At 45.0% G+C, this 26,506-nt stretch overlaps 1 protein-coding gene and 1 pseudogene across 2 annotated transcripts; one reads left to right on the top strand and one right to left on the bottom strand.

The window, feature by feature from the left end:
• The first annotated feature begins 107 nt into the window (after positions 1-107).
• LEMD1 (LEM domain containing 1) lies at positions 108-26,506 on the top strand. 2 transcript variants are annotated; one of them, XM_026480515.3, is made up of 5 exons: positions 108-223; positions 1,018-1,140; positions 3,762-3,832; positions 24,622-24,698; positions 26,032-26,506. In XM_026480515.3, the coding sequence occupies exons 1-5, from the start codon at positions 142-144 to the stop codon at positions 26,228-26,230; spliced, it is 552 nt and encodes a 183-aa protein (XP_026336300.1). In that variant the 5' UTR covers positions 108-141; the 3' UTR covers positions 26,231-26,506. The 2 variants fall into 2 exon arrangements, with proteins under 2 accessions (XP_026336300.1, XP_044233670.1); XM_044377735.2 differs by lacking the exon at positions 1,018-1,140.
• Positions 13,036-13,551, bottom strand: LOC113242485 (mitochondrial import inner membrane translocase subunit TIM14-like; annotated as a pseudogene).

Genomic DNA, 26,506 nt, shown 5'->3' with positions numbered 1-26,506 from the left:
ACTGGGGAGATTGGGTTGTAAGCACTTCTGTGGACTTTGGGGAAAGTTTTAGTTCTCCTTTGCAAGGCTGCCTTAATGAATTTAATGTTTTCCTCTTTCATAGATTCCACTGTCTGAAAGAGACCAAGCTCCTATCACACCATGGTGGATGTGAAGTGTCTGAGTGACTATGAATTACAGCATGAACTTACTAAGCTTGGATTTTCACCTGGACCCATACTACGTATGTATACGGCAAATTTGAGAGACTCGTTGTCTATTACTTAAAAACTACCTCCAAAGATTTCAAATTATTTACAGTGGAAGGAACATACACAATAAAAAACAGTAAAAGGGAAATAGAAAAAAATTTCTTAAAACACAGAAAACCGTAAAGAGGGAAGAAGTGATAAATACACCCAGATGCTACACACAGGTTACTAAGTATGGTGCCCAAGAGAAAGGATTGGTTTTTTTCCAACGAGGAAAATCCAGTTACTCTTGATGGTATGACCCTGTTGGTTTTTTTCATTTCTATGTTAACTGTTGATGTACTTATAATTCATATTCCCCATAGATAGGAAGTGCCACTTTGTCAGTCTTACTTTTGTATATATCCGATGCCTGTCTCCCTGCCTAACCCGCGGAGGCCTCACCTTAATTGTTTGTGGAAGGAAAGGAGCACTGGGCGCCTGGGTGGCTCAGATGGTGAAGTGTCTGCCTTCGAGGCTCGGGTCATGATCCCGGGTTCCTGGGATCGAGTCCTATGTTGGGCTCCCTCTCCCTCTCCCTCTGCCTCTCCCCCTGCTTGTGCACGCTCTCCCTCTCTCTCTCAAATGAATAAATAAAATCTTAAAAAAAAAAAGAAAAAGGAAAGGAGTGTGTTGAGAAGCTGTGGGGTGGACCTAATTGTAAAGACTGTAATTAACCAACAGTGTAAGGTAGAAGAACAAGGATCCGGCGGTGAAATACCGTGAATGCAGTGAGGTCGCCTACACAAGCAGAATAACTTACTCTGTTCTCCACATTCTTCTTTAGCTTCCACCAGAAAAGTGTATGAAAAAAAGTTAGTGCAACTGTTGGTCTCACCTCCCTGTGCATCACCTGTGATGAATGGACCTGAGGAGCTGGACAGAGCTCAGGATGATGAAGACAGTGAAGGTACCCTCAGAGGCTGTACTGCTAGATTGTAACTGTGTGTTTATTCAAACCTTGTCTGGGATGATCTGTGAGGCTTGTAATGCTATACAGGGTGACCTGTGGAATGTCCTTATGGCCTATTTGCACACAGAGCCTGGAGGATAGGCCCCTGGGCTGCGAAAGGAGCCCGTTATTCCATGTCCATGTTCATGCCCGTGACTCCTCGGGGTGGAAAGTGGGGCGGAAGGACTGGTCAATTTGCATGTCCTCTTATTAGCCAGAGCCAAATCTCTGTTTGCGTTCTCAAGCCGGGAGTTCCTGCAGGTAGTTTCCATATCTCCTTTGAGGTCCCAACCTCTGCTTTGCCTCAATCAGTAAATGTGGCAATCATTTTCTTCAGATGAAATGATTTCAAGCCCATTCAGAAAGATGAGCCAAATGGTACCTCCCGGAACTCCTCTGCCTACTGCCCTCCTGACTTCATGGGAGCTGACCACAGCTGGTCTCTTCCAGGCCCCAGGGTAGGTCAGAGCTGTGGTCTCTGGGATCCGGGGGCTTCTGTTCCACTGGCCCCTGCCCCCACGGGCACCGTTCTCCTGTAGGGGGTGGGCTCGAAGATTCTTACAATCCATTCCAGGGTTGTTTCATTCAATAAACATTTAGTAGGAGTCCTCTACAAGCCACACTAAAATAACAGGAACTACCATGCCTTGAAGGCCCCCAGTGCATTTCTGGCCTAATGTGCAATAGCTCATTTAACGCTCACAAACTTTTAGCTGAAGTTCCGAGAGGCCGAGTGACTGGCCCAACATCAAATAGCTAGGAAGTGGCTCCAGCATGTGCCATGAAGAACAAGGTCCATTGTCTCTGTCACCATTACACGTCCAGCTCCTGGAACAGAACCAGGCATGGAGCGGGAATGCAGAATGTGTTTGTTGAAAAGAGGGTGACAGAACTGAGATTTGAACCCACGTCTGGTTCTCATAATTGTGCTCTTTTCACACATGCCTTACACTGTTCTCACAATTTCTATTGTGAGGATGAACACATTACCTTTTTGACCGTGTTTGACCTACAAAAAAATGGCAATTTCATATAGCTCAAGCGAATAGTTTAACAAGTAAGACGGGTGCCTGGGGCCCTCCGAAAAATCCCCCAGTGGTGCCTGGTATTGCCGTGCTGCAGCTCTGAGAGCTTTCCTTAAGTCCCGCGTGGCCGGCCTCATTTGAAAGAGCACCAGGCCTGGGAGATGGACCCCATCGGCCCCTGAGCATGCCCCAGACCCTTTCTGGTTGGGGGATATGTTCAGAGTCCTGCCCAGACCTGGGACTGTGTGTGTTTCCTGCCCTAGACAGGAGCTGAAGGGACTAGACCAGCCCTCTGATGAAATGAAGGGCCAGACTGGAAGATTCCAGAGAGGAAGGCTTGTGTCCTTACTGCTCACAGCTGTCCAGGAGTGCAGGTCAAAGCTGCACAGCCAAGCTGGGGTGGTCCCAGGCCAAGCTCTCCTGCTTCCCAGCACGCAGCCCTCCCCAGAGAAGCGTGTATGCCCAGGCCTCGAGAAAATGGGTACTCTCGTTTGGAAGCTTGGCCACTGCCTTCCAGACTGTGTCCACCCGAGGCCAGCCAACTGCGGGCAGTCAGGCCGGAGCTGCAAGCTCTGGGTCAGTCCCTCCCTTGTCACGCAGTTTTACGGTGTCAAGGATGGAGCTTAGGTCAAGTACGCAATGACTGCTTTCTCCGGGTCAGGGCTGAATGAGACATTGACTCTGCTCTTTGGAGGGGCCTCAGGGACCCCGGTGGCATTAGAATGAAGGGGTTGCCATGGGATGGATAAGGTCCTGGGGAGATTCAGCCTTGAGCATTTCACAGAAACACCTCGTCCTGGGTAGGAGGGAGCGTGTGGTGGGGACCAGTTCAGACCTGAGGCAAAGCAGTAGGCTATCCAGACAATGGGGGGCTTTGATTTATTTTTTTCATTTTCTCTCATTGTTTGGGCACCAAGTGGACATAGCTTTAAAGGTCGAACCTCTTTTCCAGCTTCCCAAATATTTTTGAGTCGGAGGGCTCCTTTAAAATCCTCTCCCGCAGCTCTGCTGCGTGTGCAAAGGCCCTGATTTTGCTCCAGGTTTATCAAAATGCTTCTCCACGGGTGGAAGCCCAGGGCTGATGAACAGCCACCGTTCCTGGCCCTGGCAGCTTCCCTGATCTTAAAGCCTTTTAGCGCAGCTCTGGCCTTCCCTCCTCTGGGGGCTTCCTCGGACCCAAAGGAGAAAAGCCTCCCGCCGGATCTTGACATTCAGGGCTGCGTGAGGCTTGCAGCTGGTTCAAAGGGTCAATGACTAGACTGCAAACAGCAGCCCAGCTTGAGCTCGGCAGTGTGTTTCTCCTGGAGTCATACAAATACGACAGCTTTCCTGTCAGGAGCCCTCCCCGCGTCCCCAGGGGAAGGCCTCAGCACTTTGCACAAAGGCTACTGCAGAAATGCCCTTTGCCCTCAGAAGGGCAAAGTGAATTTTCTTTCCCTCACGAAATTCTTCTGCCCTGCAGTTGGGAGAATTCACCCCGACGACTGGTGTTTATTTCCTTTTCTAGCTCGTATGTTCTCATGGCCTATTTTCCTTTTGTTTTCCATGATCCAGAGCTTAATGCCACTATCATTTTGAAAGGAAATATCATTCTCTCATCAGAAAAAAACAAGGGACCCAAAAAAGTATGTACAATTCTAATGCATGAATACTTTTACCCATAATGTATTAAATATAGGAAATAACACTCCTCCTATGTATTAAGAAAGGAAATCGCTAGTTACTCCCTTTCGTTCTAGCCCTAAAATCCTAGTTTACAGCAGCTCATTGTAATGCAGATTTCTGTTTGGTGAAACTATTTCCATGTTCTGGCTCAGGACCCAGAGTCACCATCCTCCTGCCCTTCCCTGAGTTTGTGGCTGCCCTGCTTTGCCCTCTGGCTGCCATCCCCCCCCCCCTTTCCCAGGCCCCCGGGGTCCACATTCCCAGGGAGCCCTGACCACGGCTCCAGACCCACCGTGAGTGGAGAATCAATGTGAGTTCCTGCTTCCTTCTCTCCCAGACACTGAGCTCTGGCTCCCACGCCTCGCCGCCGTGTCGAAGCTCGCGGCCAAGTGTGCGAGGGTCAGAGGTTTTGCGGTGAGGCCTCGCTGGCTCAGAGCCCTGTCCTTCCCCAGGCTTCGTCCTGGGGCCTTGGGGAAGTCACTTAACAGAAGTCAGCTCCTCGTGCAGCTTAATAGCAGTACTACCTCACAGGGTGGGTGCGAAGTGAAAGGCTGTGAAAGGAAAGCTCTGGAACGAGGCACATGATTAGTTCACATAATGAACTCCAAGAGGCCAATCCCAGGGACTTTTTCCCAGTCTTCTGACCACTGTCCCTCCGTATCTGGAGATGCCTGTCTCCTTCCATTTTGACAACACTGTTCACTCGGTTCCTGGTTCTGCGCCTCTGACAGTTCCCATTCTGACTCTGTCTTCCGGCCCCTCAGTGAGATCTGTCTCCGGTCCTCCTCTCCTCTGCTCTGCATCATTTCCATTGCCCGCCTCCTTCCCTTTACCTCACGTCATCTTTGCACATGGAAGCCTCCACACGGCCCCTCCCCTGAGGCAGAGGCCTCCACACCCAGCCACTCCCAGAGAGCTCTTTCCTTTTCCTTGTCTTTCCATCCTCCCCTCTTTCCTGCATTCATGCAGCAAATGTTACTTATCATCTTGAACTTTCATAGATTACGTAAGTGTATTTATTTACCCTTCTCCCCGTGGCGAGCTCTACCTCCTAGCTCCTCCCACTGAGGACATCCAGGACCACGCTCATTTTTCACTCACCCCAAACCCACATTTGTGGCCTTGGTTCACCTTGATGGTTTCACCACCTTCCCGCTGTCCAGGTTCAAGGCCTCAGAGTTATCTTGGCACACCCACAGCCCCTCACATGTAAACAGTTGCCAATGAATTATGATTTTTAAAAATCCATCCCTCCTTTCTGCCATCCTAACTTGCCCCCATATTACCATTTTTTCCCTTTTTTTTTTTAAGTAGGCTCCACGCCGGAGCCCAACGCAGGCTTGAACTCACAACCCTGAGATCAAGACCTGAGCTGAGATCAAGCCTGACACTTAACCGACTGAGCTACCCGGGCGCCCCCATATTACTCTTTTTATTTTTTATTGGAACACTTGTAATACCCTCCTAACCGACCTCTACCGCTAACCCTTCCTGATTCCAGGTCAGATGTACAAACAGAGTTTGAGCCTCGTCCTTCATTCGCCCGGAAGCAAGGTGCAAACTTACTACCCACCCCAAAGAGACTCCAGTATCTCCCTCATCACCCTCCAGAGCCTTCCCTGGTTTCCCACCCCTCTCATGTCCTTCCCATGTGCCTTTGCCTCAACCGTTCCTTATGCCTGGAATTCTTTTCATTCTCTGCCCCCATCCCCTGCCCATTTTTCTTGTGGTTAAAATCCTGTGATTGTTTAAGGCCCGACTCCAAGGCCATGCCTGTCCTCCCCTTAAAATTGCCCTTCATCCCCTTCCCCAGCTGTCTCAGGCTCTCACACAGAGTAGGAGCCCAGAGCTCACCTCATCACATCGGCCAAACAGCTCTAGCGACCAACAGGTTCGTTTGCGAATGTGGTCTAGTATTTATGCTCCTCACTGAGTCTCAGTAAATGAAAAGGAAACCCCACGCACACATATTCCTGTAGTAGGCTGCAGCTTTGGCTTCCCATCTGAACAGAATTCAAATCTGATGAAGTAAAGCTGATAGCTTATCAAATTTTCGAAAAGAATTTTAAAAATCTTCCAAATGGCTCATCAAAGGACTCCTTTCCATTCAGAAGACCTCATTTCCGCAGAACACCCCTTCGTCTAGTTCCTGCAGAGACACGGACGGGAGAAAAACGCAACCTGAGTGTTCGCAAGGCATGGGGGCGGGACCAGCGCCATTAGGTCTTTCCTATCCGTAAACTTGAAATAAAACCACATCGATATTTTGAATTGGCAATAGAATTAAATAGAAAGTTTGTGATGGCCCGAAATGTTTTGATCTGAAGGATTTAGATAAGCCATTCTGACTCTCAGAAGGGCCTTGAGACATCTGTTCAACTTTAAATTCTGAAGTAAAGTAAGTAAGCATTTAAATTTCCATGTAAAAGGTGGTAAAAAGTGTGTTTATGGAGTCACTTGTCTAACACCATAGACTTTAATTACTCGAGAGCAGTGGTGTGTACCTAACTGCCCCCTGAGTAGCTGGAGACGTAGAATTTGCATTTCTGTGAAACACCAACAAATACCTATTTCCCTCTTATCCTAGGAGGGTTTCCAGTGGAATACAGACCACTTTGAGATTTGGATTATGTCCATTTCTGGACGCTTTGTAATCCTGCGTGTGTGTGTCTGTGTGTGTGTCTGTGTGTCTGTGTGTCTGTGTGTGTATGTTTTATCAGATCGCATATGCAGCCCACTGCTTTGGAGATTAGGACCACTCAGAAAGTCAGGCCAATATATTTTTTAATGGGGGATTTTTTCATCAGAGGGACTCTGGGCTCCAGTGCTGGAGAAGGCAGGAAAGTCAATGTGTGTAATGCGGGCTCTCAGTCCCTTCTACCGAAGAGGGGGAAATGGGATTTGGGGTGTTTGGGAAGCAGAATGATCCGTAACGTCAGGGTGTATAAAGTGGCCTCTGAGTAAGGTGACCATGTCATTCACGCCCCGGACAGGATGCTTTTGAGATGAAAGGGGACACTTCTAGAAGGGATGCTGGAATGACAGGAGTCCAACAGGACTGTTCTGGCAAACCAGGGCATCTGGGCGCCCTGGGCTTAAGAGTGGCTCCGGAGTGGAGGTGTTGGCATGTGCACGCCCGTCTGCGGACGGCTGCTTGTCCCATCCCCGGAGAGCAGCGGGGCCTGGGAGCTGTGTGCTCCGGAGCGCTCCTGGCCCCTTCAGGGTCTCCTTGTTCCCTCCCAGACACACATGCTCGAATCCCGGCTCACTCTGTTCTCCCAGCCTGGAATGCTCTCTTCTCATCTTGCCACCTATGCTACACATTCCACTGGGAGCTTCTAAAAATGTGTTCTGTGGGTCTGAGCCTAGCAACCTGCCCTTGCAATCCGCTCCAACTCCCAGCCTCTGCCTAAGAGCTTCGGCTTCAGGTTGTAAAACTCTGATGGCGAAAACCTATGGCCTTGAATCCTCTGCATTGAATCCAGGGCCAGGCGTCTGGGGAGAGGGGGCGGGAGTTACTTGGTCTGTGTTGGCTGATGCGGAAGGGAACCTTTGTCATATACAGATGTCGATGAGCTCCCTCTCTCTGACTTCCTATTCCATACATCTCTTCTGCCTCCTCGGCACACCTTAACGTGGTCTCCTGAGGGACAATGCTTAGGGCACAGTGAACTGATGACCACCCAGGGAATGGTGGCAGCAGACCTTCCACCCCTGGGTCTCAGCCCATGAGTTAACAACTATTTATCTATACAGAGCATTGTGCTAGACCTTTTTGAGGAAGAAACTAGGTGCAAAAGGAGCCATGGTTCCTACCCTGAAGAAACTTAAAAACAAGCTCTGGAAACAAAAAATATGTGTATCACAACCCTGGACTCTAGAGCCATACTGCCTGGGTTCAAATGCCAGCTCGGCCACTGACTTGGACAAGACACCTGACCTCGCTGTCTTCATTTCCTCGTCTATAAATCAGGATAATAATGGTTTCAGCTTCATAGAGCGTTGTGAGGATTAAGTTAAAATATGTAGAACAGAGTAGTGATGGCACACAGTTAGAGCCATGTAGGTACAATAATAACTGCTATTATCATCAGTACTATCATGGAAAAAGCATGGTATTTAATTATCTACAAAACAAAGCAAAGTACTTAATGGAAAATAATATGATGGCATCCGAATCTCAGTATTGAACTCCTAAGTGCTGCAGAGAAGGATTTATCAGAGTGCCCACAGGCATATTTATTTATTTAAAATTACAGATATAATTAAAGATTGTTCTCTGGAAGTGCTGTGTGTTGAATGAGGCAGCCCAACCTTTTAAAAAAAGTCATATGTGCCCTCCTTGAATATAAGGACTCCTTCTTCTTTTTTTTTTTTTAAAGATTTTATTTATTTATGTGACAGACAGCCAGCGAGAGAGGGAACACAGCAGGGGAGAGGGAGAGGAAGAAGCAGGCTCCCAGCCCAGGAGCCCGATGTGGGGCTAGATCCTGGAACGCCAGGATCACGCCCTGAGCCGAAGGCAGACGCTTAATGACTGAGCTACCCAGGTGCCCCAAGGACTCCTTCTTAATCTTCTGCTAAATCCTTCCCCTGCCTTTTGAAACATTGAAAAAATAATTTATTTTGAAATAACTTCAAACTTAGGCAAGTGGCGAGATTAGTGTAAAGAACTCCTAGGTTGCTTTCACCCAGATTATCCGGTGGTTAGCTTTACCACGCACGCGCACTACCATTGTGTCTTTGAACCATTCGAGGGCCAACTGTTGACAGGAAGTCCCCCAGCTTCCCTGCACGTCTTCTGCCTACCCCCAAAGGACACTTTCCTCCATGTCCACCATGTGACGTTCCAAAGAAGGACATTCACATTGATTCAGTGCTACTGTCTAATATTCCGACCCCATTCCAATTTCACCGGTTGTCCCCCACATGTCTTTCTGCTTTCTGGTCCACGACCAATCCAGGAATGCACTTTGCCTCTCGGCAGCCTTCTTCAGTCTGGAGGAGCCGTGCCTCAGTCTTTCCTTTTCATTCATGCCCTTGACTGTTTTAAAAAGTACAGGCCTTTCATTCTGTGGGGTGATTTTTTTCTGTCTGATTTTTCCTTTTGACTATTCATAGAGGCCTTGCGTTCTGGGCAGAAATTCCTCAGACGGGGTGCTGTGCTCTTCTCAGAGCACCACACCAGGGAACAATGTCATCCTGTCCCGCTGGTGGTGATGGTAACCTAAATCACCTGGGAAAGTTGGCGTCTGTCAGATTTCTCCATAAAACCGTCATTTCCCCTTTGTAACTGAACGGTCTTTTGTGGGGAATTATTCTGAAATGATACCAACATAGTGTTCCTCGTCAAACCTCATCCATTAGCCCTAGCGCCCATGGATGTCTGCCTGATTCCACCTCCATTATGATGATGGCCCATTAAGATTTTTTATTTCTAGGGGTGCCCGCCTGGCTCCGTTGGCAGGGCCTGTGACTCTTGATCTCGGGGTTGTGAGTTCAAGCCCCAATCTCTCTCTTTTGAGAGAGATTACTCAAAAAAATTAAAAATAAAGTTAAAAAGATTTTCTATGTCTATCCTTCCTTTTGTATTTATTAGTTGTCATTCTACTGTAAGTGGAAGATCTCCCCTTCTCATTCACTCATTCATTCATTCACTCATTCATTCATTCATATATATTTTTAGCATGGACTTGTTGATTCCTTTTGATTCAGTAGGTTGTATTCATTGATATCATTTTAATGCTCAAATTGTTTCAGATTTGGCCGGTGGGAGCCCCTTCAAAGCAGATACTGTGTCCTTTTAACATGTCCTCATTATTCCTTGAGGATTTTCTTAATTTCCGGCACAAGATATTTCAGCCCCTTCTTGTGCTTTTCATGCCCTGGGAGCCTTGGTTCCTTTCATTGCAGGGTGGTATTTGGAAACCAAAATCTAGGCATTTAGGGAGCTCATTGTTACTGGGGAGTCATTGCTTCTAGGTCCTGTCAGTGAATAGAGTTAAAAAATAAACATCTGCGTATGTACACATACACCTAAAAGTCTAGAACTATTTTTATCTCTCTATATATATAAAGTTAAAAGCCATGAGTCCATGTTGAGCTCCAGTTCCAATCCAACATTTCAATGTTCCTTCCAACCTTTCCCCTTCCTACGATGGTGAGAAACCTGGCTACCATTATCCTCAATATATTTTTGTTCAATTAAAAATTTTTTTCTCAGTATAGCCAATCTCCCGTCATAACAGCACCACCTCTTCTGCACAACCCCCCTCACCACCTCCTCCACCGCGGGGCATGCCAACCCCTCCATGTGGCCGTCCCCTCACCGACTCTCTTCCTTGGACACAGGGCACACTAATGCCTTCCTGCTCTCCCCTCCCCTACTGCCCTCATTCTTCAACTACCAGGCATCCCAGTACCCTCCTCCAAATACACAGCCCCCTGCACTCCCATTTCTTTAGCCTCTGGGCCTGTGACACTCTGCGTCTGTGTCCCTTCTGCCCCATTTCCAGGGCAGGACACACTGACTCCCAGGGGAGGAAAAGGAAGGGAAAGAAAGCTTCACGTCTCTTTTTTGCATCCAATTCTGAGGTCTGTTTCCATATCTTTGTGCCAAAACTTTAATAGGATTTTTACTCTCTTATTATTGCTGATAAGTTACCTTGCAGGCCTGTAATTAGCATGTGCATTGACTACCCCAAAAGCTGCCATTGGGAGGCCCGATGTGCCGAGGGAATATGTATTAAAGGACTGCTTCAGTGTGCAGTTTGAGTTGAGTGGCGTGCAAGGGTTTTAGGAGACCCGATGTTAAACGTCTCTGTAACAGCTTCTTAATCAATTGAGAAACATCCTTATTCCCAGTAGTAGTTGTATATTCCACTTGGGTCAAAGTGAAGAGTAAATTACATATTCTATAACTACTTAATAAGCCCTCTATTCTTACCTGTAACATGTGCTAATGGGAGCTAAATGCTGTCTTTACAAGGAATGTAATTTAACATTCTCCTTATAAAAATACTAACCTCCTGGTAGATATGCTTAAATATGCTTAATGATCAATATGTCTTTATCTTATTGATTACATGCTGATTCTTTCTGTGTAATAGAACCCAGTTTTTGAAATACAAGAGCAGCAGGAAGAGATAGTGAAACCAAACTCTGATTACAGTGATAACATGTAAATAAAGGTAAAGTTATTTTCATAAAACTGAATTGTGAGTAGTGGTGTTCTCTTTCTACAGGAAAATATGAATTTATTTAGAAAAGTCAGCTTTTCCTTTTCACCTCCGAATATAACCCTGACTTTAGCTAATTTATCCTTTGCATTATGGGTCTATAGCTATATATACCCAATTTAGGGAGGGGAGTTTCCCATTGTACCTCCCATACGAGAACCCCAGATTATTTTAATCTCTTGGGACTTGTTAAGGTTTCCTAAGCACTGGGCACCGTTCATCACTATTCACGAGTTCAGGCATGGTTTAGTGTAATTATTGATCACGGAATTTCCTATTTGAAAGGCTTCTTAAAGGAGGCTGTGTGGCTCATCTTACAGATGAGGAAACAGGCGGAGAGGGATTATGACTCGCCCAAGACCACACAGAGAGGTAGCAGAAAAATCGGTAATGGACTTCCAGCCTCCTGGTTTCCATTCTATTGCCCTTTCCATTAGATCAGGCTGTGGAAAGGGGAGGAAAGCCAACCAGGCACCTGAGTAGTGAAACAGCTCCCCCCAGTGTCTCTTTCCGTGCTATGGCAGAAGGACTCCCGGACATCTATTCACCCATGGAAGCAGAAGCTTCTTTTCTGATGATTGCTTTGTAATGAGAGTCCGTAGGAGGCACTCTTCTGCGACCCTTCCAATCACACAGAAAAACCCTGGTACAGAAATCAGCGCAGTTCAAACGGGCTGACATATATGCAGATGGGTACCTGGGATTTGCCCAAGGGGATAGAAAAAAATTCAAACCTGAAAATATTTTTTGACGTTTTATGATAATATATCTTATGCATCTAAAAAAGGTATAAAGAATTCTGTAATGAGCAGTTAGACTCCCACCCCAGAGATTAAAAAAATAAATCAGTTCCGTTGAAGGTCACTGTAGCCCTCCCTGATCATAATCCTCTTCCCTCCTTTTTCCCAAGGTAACCACTACCCTGAATTTACTACTTTTCATTTTTTTCCTTTCCTTTAGAGTATCCACAAACTTTAGTTTCTTCTGATTTTAGATTTTGTTTAAATGCTATCATCATGGGGCGCCTGGGTGGCTCAATCGATTAGGCATCCCACTCTTGATTTGGGCTCGGGTCATGATCTCAATGTCATGAGATCGAGCCCCATGTCACGCTCCACTGGGCGTGAAGCCTGCTTGGGATTCTCTCTCTCTCTCCCCCTCTGCCCCTCCTCCCACTTTCTCTCTAAATAAATAAATAAATAAATAAATAAATAAATAAATAGCATCATCATGTAAGCATTCTATAACTTCCCTTTATCATTCAGCATTATGCCATGGGGTTCTTCCAATGTTAGTGCTGGTTCATTCATTTGTACTGCTATATAGTTATAAAAATATATCGATCCGCTCCTTCTTTATTGGACATTTGGATTATTTCCAAGTTTTTCTAATACGAGCAATGCTGCTACAAACATTGTGATACATGACCCATTGTATACAAGTGCAATAATTTTTTTCTGATTGAATGAATACACCTAGGTGTGGAATTGCTGGATAGCCAAGGACACAGACCTCTTCAACTTTAGAGATCATGTTAAATTGCTCTACAAAGTGACTGCACCATCTTACATTCCTACCAGCAACATATGAAGAGCTCCATCGTTCTCAATCTTCTTCAAAATTTAGTATCACCACACTTAATGTTTGTCAAAGTAGTATATAGGGTATAAGATTGTATTTCATTATAATAATAATTTGTTTAGTATTGCTTATAAGGTTCAGCATCTTCTTACATGTTTTTGATCATTTGTGTTTTCTTATCTATGAAGTGCCGGTTCGTGTCTTTTGCCCATTTTTCTATTAGGTTATCTTTTTCTTGTTAATGTACAGGATCTCTTTATATATTTAGAATACTAATCCTTTGTCAGTCATAGTGTAGCACATATCTTCTAGTAGTCTGGACTTATCTTTTTTTTTTTTAACTTTGAGGCATTTTATTATAAAAAGCTAGCACCTGTATACATAAACTAACAAGAACTTAAAATTCATCACACATTTACTTCATTTTTTAGCTTGACCTTCTAGTAAATCTTTAGCTTCATTGATTTTGGCTGCTATATAAGGAGCTCCTCCCTTGTCTGGGTGATTTAAAAGCATAATTCATCAATGAGCATCTCTTATTTTTCCTTTATTGGCAGTAGGGCTTACTCCTAGTATTAATGCTGCTTCTCATTTTGTCATTTTGGGTTCAAACCCACCTCTATAATAGCCACCACTGAAGGCAGATTTTGGTAGACTCTGAAAAACTTGTTTTACTTGAGGCTCCATATGTTTCATGGCTTGCAAAACGTAACGGCCTGCAAATCCTGCAGCAGCAATGGTCGGTCCAGCTGCTACCACTGTACTGGCCATGGCTCTGGCTTGGCTCTCCGGCCTCCACCGAGAGCATGGTTCATACCAGCCCAAAGGCCGCAGCCACCAGTTCCCACTCCTCTCTACCAGACAGCAACACAGCCACCACCAGCAGACACCTTTTTTTTTTTTTTAACAGGAGTTTTGGGTTCACAACAAAATTGAGAGAAAGGTACAGAGATTTCTTATCTACTCCCTGTCCCCACGCATGCATAGCCTCCCCCATTACCATCCGCCACCTGGGCCCTGTCTTTTCACTCTTTCCCCAGTGCCTTTAAAAAAAAAGTAATGAAAAAATTAATTTCAAGCTTACTTCTGTTTCTAACAAATAGTTCTTCTATGGCCTTCACCCAGATTTACCTATTTTTAACATTTTTGCAATATTTGTTCTATAATTTTATCTATTTTTTCTTGGACTAAATTCTAAACATCATGATCTTTTACTCCATCCCTAAAACTTCAGTATGTATTTCCTTAGACTGAGACATAAGGATATTCACACTACAGTGACAAGAAGCAGAAATTTTGGGGGTGCCTGGGTGGCTCAGTTGTTAAGCGTCTGCCTTTGGCTCAGGGCGTGATCCCAGGGATCAAGGCCCACGTCAGGCTCCTCCGCTGGGAGCCTGCTTCTTCCTCTCCCACTCCCCCTGCTTGTGTTCCCTCTCTGTCAGATAAATAAATAAAACCTTAAAAAAAAAAAAGGTCCCAAACAGGTTCTGGAACTAGGAATCTGGAAAACACATATCCTTTAAAAAAAAACCAGACATTTTTCTTTTTTTTTTTTTTGAACATTTTATTTATTTATTTGAGAGAGCATGAGCAAGAGAGCGCAAGCAGGGGGAGTGGCAGCCGGCATGGTGGAGGGAAAGGGAGAAGCGGACTCCCTACTGAGCAGGGAACCAGACAGGGCCCCTGTCCCAGGACTCTGGGATCATGACCTGAGCCGAAGACAGATACTTAACTGACGGGGCCACCCAGGCACCCCAGAAATTTTTCTACTAGGATTAAAGTCACATACAATTTACAATTTTAAAGTGCACAATTTACTGGCATTTGGGGCATTCATAGCGCTGTGAAACCACCGCCTTTATCTAGTTTCAAAACATTTTCGTTACCTCAAAATAAAACTCAGTACTCGTTAAGCAGTCCCTCCCCAATCCTTTCTGGCAACTACTAATCTGCTTTCTGTTTCAATGGATTTACTTCTAGATATTTTGTATAAATGGAATATTCAGTATGTGATATTTTGTGACTGGCTCCTTTCACCCACCTGACGGCTTGCAAGCATGTATTCCTATCAGCGCTTGAGTGAATAATGTTCTGTTATATGACTAGACCCCAGTTTGCTTATTCATTCGTCTGTTGATGGACATTTAGATTGTTTCCACCTCTTACCTATTGGGAAAAGAGATACTGTAAAAATTCAAGGACAAGTATTTGAATACCTGCTTTCAATTCTTTCAGATATACACCTAGGAGTGGAATTGCTGGGTCATGTGGTATTTCTGTGTTTAACACTCTTAGTAATGGCTAAACCATTTTCCACAATAGCGGCAGCATTTTACATTCACACTAACGTCCGAGGGATCCAGGATCACCGTGTCCTTGACAACATTTGTCCTTCTGCACCACCCTGTTTTCACTAGCCATCCTGGAAGCTGTGAAATGGTATCTCAATGTGGTTTTGAATTGCATTTTCCTAATGACTAATGATGTTGAGCATCTTTTCACGTGCTTATTGGCCATTCGTATATCTTCTTTGGCGAAATGTCTAGTCCAGCCCTTTGTCCATTTTTTAACTGGGTTGCTTGTCTTTTTATTGTTGAGTTGTAAGAGTTCCTATATATTCTGAAAGCCAGACTGTTATCAGATGTAAGATTTGCAAATATTTTTTCTCATTCCGAGCGTTGCCCTTTCACTTTCTTGGTGATGTCTCTTGATGCACAAAGGTCGTCAGAAGTGTGATTATGATGTGTATTTGGCATGGATTTCTTTGCATCTGTCCTGCTTGGAATTCACTCAGCTTCTTGAATCTGTACATTTATGTCTTTTGCCAAATTTGGGACATTTTCAGCCATTATTTCTTCAAATGTCTTTTTCAGCCTGACCTCATTCTCCTCTCCTTTAGGGACTCTGATGACACAAATGTTTGATCTTCTGTAATACCCCAGACTCTTTTTATCTGTTTTTTTTTTCTTTCTGTTTTCTCTCTGTGTTTTGTTGTGGGTGATTTATACTGTTCTATCTTCACGTAGATTGATTCTTTCCTTTGTGTTCCCCATTCTTCTGTCAAGCCCATCTAGTGAGTTTTTTATTTTGGTGGTTGCATTTTTTTTCACTTTAAAATTTACACAGGGGGCACCTGGATGGCTCAGTCGGTTAAGTGTCTGCCTTCAGCTCAGGTCATGATCCCAGGGTCCTGGGATCGAGTCCCACATGGGGCTCCTTGCTCAGCAGGGAGCCTGCTTCTCCCTCTGCCTGCCCCTCCCCCTGCTTGTGCTCACTCGTGTGCTCTCTCTCTGACAAATAAATAAATAAAATCTTTAAAAAAAAATAAAAAATAAAAATAAAATAAAATTTACACGGGGCTCTTCTGTATATATTCTACTTCTCTGTGAAGAGTTATTATTTTTTTTTCATTTGTTACAAACCTTTTCATATTGCCCCTTGAAGCATTTTATGATGGCTGCTTTAAAATCCTGCTCAGATAATTCCAACATTTGTGTCATCTCTGTTGATGTTTATGAGATTCTGGATCTCAGTTAAATATTTTGTTTTAGCAGGCCTCCTCAGACTCCACACTGGTGGGGGAAGAGGGAGCCAGCTCTTTGCTGTCAGGTGGGGATAAAAGTCCAGTTTCCCCACTGGGCCTCCATGGCCACCCTGGTCTGCGGGTGGTGCCTTGTTGCTGGACTGCTGGGGGAGCTCCTACGTGGCCTCTATTGACTCCACCCCTGTGGGGAGGGAGTGGGTTTGACACCTGGGGGTGGTGGTCTTGGCTTCCCCTCCACCTTGGCTGGTGCGGACAAGGGTAGGCTGTCTGGCCAGCTTAGGGCAGTGACTGTCAAAAATGTCTTCTGTCTTGCTTGGCTGCCCCTTTCTCCTTTCCTGTCCTTTGGCTTTTCTGGGGGCTTTTTCCATTTGCACCCATTACCGTTTTCAGGTTGCCAACTTCTCCAGCACTCCATCTGGGATATGGGGGGTGAAAGGAAGACCCAGGGCACTCCCCATGTGTCATTCCTTGGGTGCCAAGGTCCCTAGTCCCTCTGCTTCTCTCCACCTTTCAGTGTCTTCTTACGTTTGCTTTATATATAAACATCCAGGTTTTGGAGTGATACTCAGCAGAAGAAATTGAGAGAAGCGTATCTATCCCATCTTGTTCCCAATCCCATTTTTGAAGTCTGTCCTTTTTCTTCTGATCTGCATTGTTAGCTTTTGTCCTATATCAAATTTCCATACATACATGGGTGTTTCCAAATGTACCCAGGATTTGTTTTAATCGGGTATGGTAAGGTGACAGATATGGAGACAAATACCACTAAAAGAATTCCTGGTATGCAGGGCCACGTGGGGAAGTACCAGGGTCGGGGTTGGGGGGAGACTGGTGAGGGGAAGGTATAGGCACTGACTTTATTGTGGTTTTTGCAGGAAGAAATTGGTCAGGTAAGGTAAGCATTTTAGAATTGGCTAGTTTGAACAATTTCAGTGAACTCCAGGCTACAGGAGTGGTTCCTAGTTGGCCAGTATCTGAGCTGAATCACAGCGGGAGGAAATACTGGCCTGGTATATGAGACACGAAGGAGGTAGCTGGGGGTATGGGTTTGGGGTTGGTTGACTTGCTTATGAAAGGCTCGTTCACCTGCATTCTCTCTAAGATTAGCAAGACTCGAGATGTCAAAGCATCATAAACCACAGAAAACAAAAGCTGTGATTAATTCAATGGGGCTCTATTCTGATCAGTTGTCCAGCCTGTGCCGATAGCAGAATGTTTTAATTACCTTAGCAAGTCCCCATCCTCCTTGTTTTAAAACAGTATCTCTATTTTACTTGTCCTTTTGTCCTTCCATATAAATTTTAGAATAAGCTTGTCAAGTTCCATGAAGCATTCAGATTGGATTTTGATTGAAATTTTATTGACTTTTTGAATTAATTTAAAAAGAGCTAAATCTTTACTCTGTTGAGTCTTCCTGTTCATGTTCTTTACATTAATTTAAATTTTCTTTGACGTCCTTCAGTAAGATTTTATAATTTTCTTTTTTTAAGGTTTTTTATAATAATTTTTTTTAAAGATTTTATTTATTTATTTGACAGAGAGAGAGCCAGCGAGAGAGGGAACACAAGCAGGGGGAGTGGGAGAGGAAGAAGCAGGCTCATAGTGGAGGAGCCTGATGTGGGGCTCGATCCCGGAACGCCGGGATCACGCCCTGAGCCGAAGGCAGACGCTTAACCGCTGTGCCACCCAGGCGCCCCTTTTATAATAATTTTTTATTATGTTATGTTAGTCACCATACAGTACATCCTTAGTTTTTGATGTAATGTTCCATGATTCATTATTTGTGTATAACACCCAGTGCACCATGCAATATGTGCCCACCTTACTACCCATCACCAGCCTAGCCCAATCCCCCACCACCCCTCCCCTCTGAAGCCCTCAGTTTGTTTCCCAGAATCCACAGTCTCTCATGGTTCATTCCCCCTTCTGTTTACCCCCCCTTCATTCTTCCCTTCCTTCGCCTACCGATCTTCCTATTTCTTATGTTCCATAAATGAGTGAAACCATATGATAATTGTCTTTCTCTGCTTATTTCACTTAGCATAATCTCCTCCAGTCCCGTCCATGTTGCTGCAAATGTTGAGAACTCGTTCTTTCTGATAGCTGAGTAATATTCCATTGTATATATGGACCACAACTTCTTAATCCAGTCATCCGTTGAAGGGCATCTCGGTTCCTTCCACGATTTAGCTATTGTGGACATTGCTGCTATGAACATTGGGGTGCATATGGCCCTTCTCTTCACTATGTCTGTATCTTTGGGGTAAATACCCAGTAGTGCAATGGCTGGATCATAGGGTAGCTCAATATTTAACTTTTTAAGGGACCTCCACACTGTTTTCCAAAGTGACTGTACCAACTTGCATTCCCACCAACAATGTAGGAGGGATCCCCTTTCTCCACATCCTCTCCAACAATTGTTGTTTCCTGCCTTGTCAATTTTTGCCATTCTAACTGGCGTAAGGTGGTTTCTTAGTGTGGTTTTGATTTGAATTTCCCTGATGACTAATGATTTTGAACATTTTTTCGTGTGTCTGTTAGCCATTTGTATGTCTTCATTGGAAAAGTGTCTGTTCGTATCTTCTGCCCATTTTTTTATTTGATTATTTGTTTCCCACGTATTGAGTTTGAGAAGTTCTTTGTAGATCTTTGGATACTAGTCTTTTATCTGTAGTGTCATTTGCAAATATCTTCTCCCATTCTGTGGGCTGCCTCTTAGATTTTTGATTTTTATTTATTTATTTGACAGAGACAGCGAGAGAGGGAACACAAGCAAGGGGAGTGTGAGAGGGAGAAGCAGGCCTCCCGCCGAGCAGGGAGCCCGATGCGGGGCAATCCCAGGACCCTGGGATCATGACCTGAGCCGAAGGCAGACGTTAACGGCTGAGCCACGCAGGCGCCCCAGATTTTACGATGTTTTCAGCGTAGGTTGTGCTCATCTTTTGTTAGCTTTTGTAGGTAACTGTGTTTGTTTTTTAATTTTTGTTGCTATTGGGATAGTACCTTTTAAAAATCATGTTTGAGTGGTTTGTTGCTAGTATGTAGGAACACAATTGACTTTGCATATTGATCTTATGACAATGGCCCTCTGCAATTATAATAATTTTTCTGTAGATTTGTTCAGTCCACTTTGTATACCTTTCGTTTTTTTGTTTGTTTTGCTGGACTGGCTAAGACCCCTTTATTACAGTATTAAGTAAGAGTGATAAGAATTCCTTCCTTGGTCCTGATTTTAAAGGAAATGCATTTAGCATTTTTGTCTTTGAGTATGATTTTTGGTGTGGGTATTGGAAGACACTTTTTGTCAAGTTAAAGAAGTTCCCGTTCTATTTCTGGTTTGCTAGAAGTTTCCCTTTTTTTTTTTTTAAGATTTTATTTATTTATTCGACAGAGAGAGAGACAGCCAGCGAGAGAGGGAACACAGCAGGGGGAGTGGGAGAGGGAGAAGCAGGCTCCCAGCGGAGGAGCCTGATGTGGGGCTCGATCCCATAACGCCGGGATCACGCCCTGAGCCGAAGGCAGACGCTTAACTGCTGTGCCACCCAGGCGCCCCAGAAGTTTCCGTTTTTTTAAAAAAACCTGAAATGGTGATGATCATAAGGTTTTCAACCTCTCTTCTGTTAGTGTGGTATAGATTATTTTAGAAGGCTTTTAATTAATTCAAAATCATGACTTAGGTTAACGGAGCACAATGTTGAAAATGAGAGCTTTATTAAATCAAGGCTGAGGTAAAAACAAGTGAGAGTCTGGAATCACTGTAGGATCTTTTATTAACGGAATCATTTTTAGTCAATAAAGGGATTTGAGGTTAACTCAATTTTAAAGAGCTCTAAATCAAAACGTTTTTTTCTGCCTGGGAGCGGGAGCACAACTGCCAGTTTGCCAAGCCGTTGGTAAAAATGTCTGGTTCTATATCATAAGCTGTTTTTGAAAGACTGAGTCCATGAAATAGAGTGATTGGAAAGTGTAACCCATCGCAGTTAGGAGAGGGTTTCATCCCCACCCCCAGGAACAGTACTGCCTCCTGACTCCCCAGAGGCCAGCAGTAAGAAGTCCTGGGAGAGGGACCCCTGGGGGGCTCAGTCGGTTGAGCGTCTGCCTTCGGCTCAGGTCATGATCCCAGGGTCCTGGGATCGAACCCCACATCGGGCTCCCTGCTCAGCGGGGAGTCTGCTTCTCCCTCTCCCTCTGCCTGCTGTTCCCCCTGCTTGTTCTCTCTCTCTCTGACAAATGAATAAATAAAACCTTACAGAAGAAGAAGAAGAAGAAGAAGAAGGAGGAGGAGGAGGAGGAGGAGGAGGAGGAGGAGGAGGAGGAGGAGAAGGGGAGGAGGAGGAGGAAGTCGTCCTGGGAGAGTAGGAGAAAGGAGCGGGCAGGAAGTTGGCACAGCGCAGCCCAGCACACAACACCCTCTCTGATTACCTATTACTACAGGGGGCGCTATAACATCTCTGGCTAGGTTTGGGGGTCCACCTTGTCAAATACACATCTTGTGGAAGTGCAAACACACTTGTATTTTCTCATGCCCCAAAATGAATGGCTTTAGTCAAGGTAGATCATGTTCAAAAACCAAATACATTTTTTGATGAGTAAGGATTGAATGAGAAAACAAAATGATTCTTGTTCGTCTGGTTCTGGGTGTTAGCCAGGGTTTCGTAGTTCCCTGTGATACAGTAGGACATAATACCTCATACACGCTCCACTTTGGGATTCCATGCATATACTAAGTAGGCCAGAATTCGCACAAAATCAGTCTACCTAGAAAAATCTTCTTAAAAAAAACATTTCATCAAAAATATTCAAGAACAGATCAGATGGCTACAAGGGTTACTTCCATGGGAAATGAATTAATGGATTGATCATTTATCAATTAGTGAAAACAGTTTTTAGACACATGTTTTTGCTCTATTTTTCATGATGAGTTTCCCAATAGAAATATTAACAAAACAAGAACACAGGGCGCTGGAACTAGATTATGCGGGTTTCAGTGATGGTTGTGTCTTTTCCTAATTGTGTAACCTGGGCAAATAGTTTCACTCCCATAAACCTCTATTTTCTCATCTATAAAATGGTCACTGCAGAGTTGTTAGAAAGATTACATGGCTCAAGGCATGTGGATTGCCCAAGACAACAGGTGCTCAGCACACGGGATTTCTAATTCTCTCCTAGTAAAGCCTCACTATCCACCCTCTGCAGGGCAGCAGGGTGATCAGAGCAGGGGCTCTGAGACTACACTACCCGGGTTGACTCCTTGCTCCACCATCTCACCAGCAGTGTGACCCAGGTCACATGACTTAAACTCTCCATGCCTCGGTTTTGTCATCTGTGAAATGGGCACCGTAAAAGCTCCTTCCTCATAGGGTGGTATTGAGAATTAAATGGGTTTACTTACGTAAAATGCTTGGAGTGGTGCTTGGCACACAGGAAATAACGGCATAAGTGTCAGCTAGGATTATATTAAGATGCAAGCTGTTTATTGCATTGGCATATCTCAGAATTACTATATTTGTAACTACAGCTGTGATCAATGACATGGGGATGGGTGTCGTTTTCTGACTTGAATGCGGGGGGGGGGGGCGGGGGGAGGGTAGTGAAGGGGGTGGGGAAGCAGAGGCAGCCACACATTCCCCTCACCCTCAGCTGTGAATGCTTTGAAAACAGCCAGCTTTTTTTGTTTGTTTGTTTCTTTGCAGGTTCTCGCTCTGGGCATAGGGAGAAAGGAGCATTACACTCCCCCACGGGTGCGATTTCACCCTCACTAAGCCATTGCTTTAATGAACACCAATATTTTTTAGTTCCATTGCAAATGGTGTTTATAGTGAAAACCGTATTTTAACAACATGAAGGGAATTTTTCGAAACGAAAAATGAATCAACTCTAAACATGCCACCTGGCACGAAAACCGTTTCATTGTTTGTTTCCCTCTAGTTGTTTACCTGCACGTGGCGTGTGAGTTTAGCCAGTCGCCATCCCTGTGTGCGTACAATCCTATCCTCTGTTTACTGTGATCGATAACCCTTTCCCCTGACTTTATAATTACTATTATTATTGATGGCCGCATAGTCAAGTTGATAGGCCATGATTACTCCTTTTTTGAAAATCAAAATGTGCACATTTTACGTGCTGTAGGAGAACTCTACACGTGAATAATAGTAAAGGACAGCAATGATAAAAGAACAAAACAATCAAAGACCGAAACCTCCTTGTGGCAGAAGGGAAGAGAAGGGAGGGAGTATTGGATCGCCTAAGAGCTGTGAAATCCTATAATTTGATTTTGCAAAGACTTCTACCCCAAATGTTTTATTTAACAGGCCTATTTTCACACGTAAGAGAATTAAAAAGAAGTTGCCTGTGACGGTACGTGGAGGCTCATTATACTGCTGTCTACTTTTGTGTCTGCTTGAAACTTTCTGTAATTAAAAAGGTTGAAAAAAAAAGAATGTGCTTACAAACCATTTTTCCTATGCCCTTGGAAAGAGTTTGAAGTGTCTCTCGGTGAGCAAACCACCACTAGTCCACGTGGTACCTTGGTGAGAATTTTCAAAGTCCCTTTTCCCCAAGGGTCCCCCTCTTCCAGGCAATCGTAGAGGCGTGTGCGTGTGCGGTGTCTGCGCTGGGCTGTCTCCTTCGACGCGGCACTCCTGTGCTGGGCGCGGCTTCCTGCCATCGGCAGAGGCCCGGCTTGGGCACCACTAAACCACTGTTAAGAACATCTTCTTTAGGGCGCCTGGGTGGCTCTGTCATTGATCGTCTGCCTTCAGCTCGGGGCCTGATCCCAGGGTCCTGGGATCGAGCCCCCATCCGGCTCCCTGCTCCGCTGGGAACCTGCTTCTTCCTCTCCCACTCCCCCTGCTTGTGTTCCCTCTCTCACTGGCTGCGTTTCTCTCTGTCAAATAAATAAATAACATCTTAAAAAAAAAAAAAAAAGGACATCTTCTTTAAGAAGGTGAGGCAGGGAGTGGAGGCGAGGGGTGGAGGCCGTAGCTGCTTGGGCACCCCTGGCCAGTCCCGGGAAGCAGGTGATCAGCCATAAATGATGGTACACCAGGCCATGCCCTCCCCAGCCCACCTTGGGCTGAGACCATCGGTCCTGCAGACACAACACAGCCGGCCTGGACATCGCAGACATTTGAGGATGATGAGGCCTGCATCAGAACCATGAGTGGACAATCAAGGAAAACCAGACATATGAGGAAAAACAGCAATGTTTTCATAATAATTACCATTATCATAATCATTATTGCTAACATTCATTGAATGCTGACTATGTGCCTAGAGATGTTTTAATCATTTTGCATATGTTGTTTTTTTTTTCTTTTTAGACTTTATTTATTTCAGAGAGAGAGAGTATGCAGGCATGAGCAGGGGGAGGGGCAGAGGGAGAAGCAGACTCCCCCTGAGCAGGGAGTCCGGTGCGATGTGGGGCTCAATCCCAGGACCCTGGGATCATGACCTGAGCTGAAGGTGACGCTCAACCAACTGAGCCCCCAGGCGCCCCTCATTTTGCATATGTTGTCACTTAATCTTTACAACTATTTCTTAGGGAGGAAACAAAGGCATAGAGAGCTACACCTTTTCACTTTGTAGGAAAAATAACAAGATGAAAGAAAGTTTTGGGAAAAGAACAGAAAACGTGATTGTCTTGACTTCTATCATTTTCGTTTACGGGACAACATTTTCGTTTTCTGAAATTACTTTCCAGTTTTTGTCTATGGCCAACTTGCTTTTTATTTTATTTTTATTTTTTGCTTCTTTATTTTATTTTTTAAAAGATTTATTTTTTGAGAGAGAGAGAGTGCCCACATAAGTGCACAAGTCGGGGGGGGGGTGGTGCCGAGGGAGAGGGAGAGGGAGAGAGAATCCAAAGCAGATTCCCCGCTGAGCACGGAGCCCCATGCGGGGCTCGATCTCATGACCCTGAGACCATGAGCTGAGCCGAAGCCAAGAAGCCGGTTGCTCAACCAACTGAGCCACCCAGGCGCCCCCCCAACTTGTTTTTTTAAAATAATGTTATTCTTTATGTACAAATGATGCCTGCTCATGAAAAAAGCTCCAGGCAATAAAGTGCAATAAGAGCAAAAGAAAGAGTTGATATTTAAGACCAGAATGCGACTTGCATCACGTGACCCTAGTTACCAGTGTGTCTGTTGTTAATGCGTGAGTCACCGAAGTAAAATATTACTCCACGGCACTTGAATGTTTTTGCTAATTATTAAGCAAAGGCAAACCTAAAGTTCGTGTTATGAGGTGGCTACATACCCTGACGTGCCCGAAACATCTTATCAGTCCTCGGATTATATGACTTTTTCTAGAATTAAAAAAAAAAAGTCCTTTGTCCAAGACATTGGAAACAATAAATTCTTGATATTTTCTTTCTGTTCATTAGAGACCAGAGACTTCCATCACTAAACCAGAAGCCCTAGATGTCTACTGCCTGGCTTATAAGCATTCTGAGGGAATAAGGTAATGCTTTTCTTAGCATATGAGAGGATTTTGTTGTCTTATATAACTCCTGGGGAAATTTTTGTTATTCAGATTTCTGTGAAGGGCTTGAGGCTGAAAAGGATCTGTTGAAAAAGAAGAAAGATTCATAGTATCTCGTCATTTTTTTTTTAAAGATTTTATTTATTTATTAACAGAGAGAGAGACAGCCAATGAGAGAGGGAACACAGGCAGGGGGAGTGGGAGAGGAAGAAGCAGGCTCCCAGTAGAGGAGCCTGATGTGGGGCTCGATTCCAAGACTCTGGGATCACACCCTGAGCCAAAGGCGCCCCTCTTTTTTTCTTTTTAAGTTTTTATTTATTTGTCAGAGAGGGAGAGAAAGAGAAAGAGAGAGAGAGCACGAGTAGGGGAGAGGCAGGCAGAGGAAGAAGCAGGCTCCCCACTGAGCAAGGAGCCCAATGCGGGACTCAATCCCAGGACCCTGGGATCATAACCTGAGCCAAAGGCAGACGCTTCACCACATGAGCCACCCAGGAGTCCCGTATCTCATCACTTCAAAGCTGAAAGGACCTTGCATATTGTCCAGTTCCCCACTTACATCTGGAGATAAGCAAACAGGCCAGAGAGGCTGGGGAAGATGCCAAAAGTCACAATGAACTGAGATCAGAGTCCAAGTGTCTTGATTTGCAGTCTTTGGAGACATTTATTACTATTAATGTCTTGGAAAATAGGGAGAGAGGAAAAAAAAAAAGGAGCAGGTAGTTGAAATAAGAGTTCAAGACGGGCCATTTTACTTGTTCAGAAAGTAAAGTCTTCCGGGAAGTTCCAGAACTTCTGAATAAAGTTAGGCAGATTTCCAGGATTAGACAAGTGGGTACATAAAACTCTCACTAAGAGATTTCAGAATGTACCATCTTGCCCTTTTAAACCAACATTAACAGATTTCAAAAGCCCTATCCCATCCCACCCCTGAGGGGCAGGCAGTCCTTATTCACACCTGCGAAGAGAGAAAGGAGAGAGCATGGGTACTGGCGTCCCCCATCCACCATTCCCGGTGGGGACCCAAGGATATGCAGGTCCCTGCGGCAGGCCTTGGGCCAGCATTGAAAGATTTTATGCAAGCGGGTAGTAATACTAAATAAATGCTTTGGGGGATTTTAGGGATCTCACATCCTTGTGATACCTCATTAATCTCACTTGTTGAAATCAGCATAGGTTTTAAACAAGTAGATGGTTGCTCGCTAAATTTTAGCCCCACCGCGGTTGCTCCCTTGGGGCCCAAGAGCCACATACTTAAAGGGGTTGCTCAAGTCATAGCTGTACACAACCCTGAGAGCCACTAATGTTTTCACAGGTTACCTGCAAGAGCGTCAAACAGCAGATTCAAAGGATGGAGTAGCACCCGGGAGACGGATTACTGCCCCGTGAACAGGAGTTTTGAGTGCGGGAGCCTAGAAATTCTTCCGGTGGGCTTGAAGCTTGCTGTGTTCGGCATCTTCATCATCGTGATCTTTGTCTACATAACGGTGGAAAGGAAGCCGTTCTTTGGCTGAGTGCTTCAGGAACAGAGCAGTGAGTGAGCCCCTGAGCCCTGCTCTGGGCCCTCCGGCTGCAGGAAAGAATGGAGAGACTGCTCCGACCGGGGATGCCCCGCCCCACAGCCAGCTTGCTTCCCGGTCTGTGCGCTCACAAATCCGTACCCAGGCTCATGATTTCAAAGCCGAAGGGGCCTTCCATGCTGTCTAGTTCACCGGTCATGTTTCAAGAGGAGGAAATGGGCCAGGGAGGTAGAGGGAAATGCCAAACCTCACAATGAACTGAAACCAGCA

The sequence above is a fragment of the Ursus arctos genome, unplaced genomic scaffold (genome assembly GCF_023065955.2).
Source record: "Ursus arctos isolate Adak ecotype North America unplaced genomic scaffold, UrsArc2.0 scaffold_2, whole genome shotgun sequence".
Classification (NCBI taxonomy): Eukaryota; Metazoa; Chordata; class Mammalia; order Carnivora; family Ursidae; genus Ursus; species Ursus arctos.
This window is presented reverse-complemented; position numbering and strand designations above follow the sequence as displayed.

Bases quoted from the DNA above. Each gene is read 5' to 3' on its own strand.
- LEMD1 (XM_026480515.3), top strand. From the start codon at position 142: ATGGTGGATGTGAAGTGTCTGAGTGACTATGAATTACAGCATGAACTT. The intron at 224-1,017 runs GTATGTATACGG...ATTCTTCTTTAG, and splicing joins TTCACCTGGACCCATACTAC to CTTCCACCAGAAAAGTGTAT. The intron at 24,699-26,031 runs GTAATGCTTTTC...ATGTTTTCACAG, and splicing joins AAGCATTCTGAGGGAATAAG to GTTACCTGCAAGAGCGTCAA.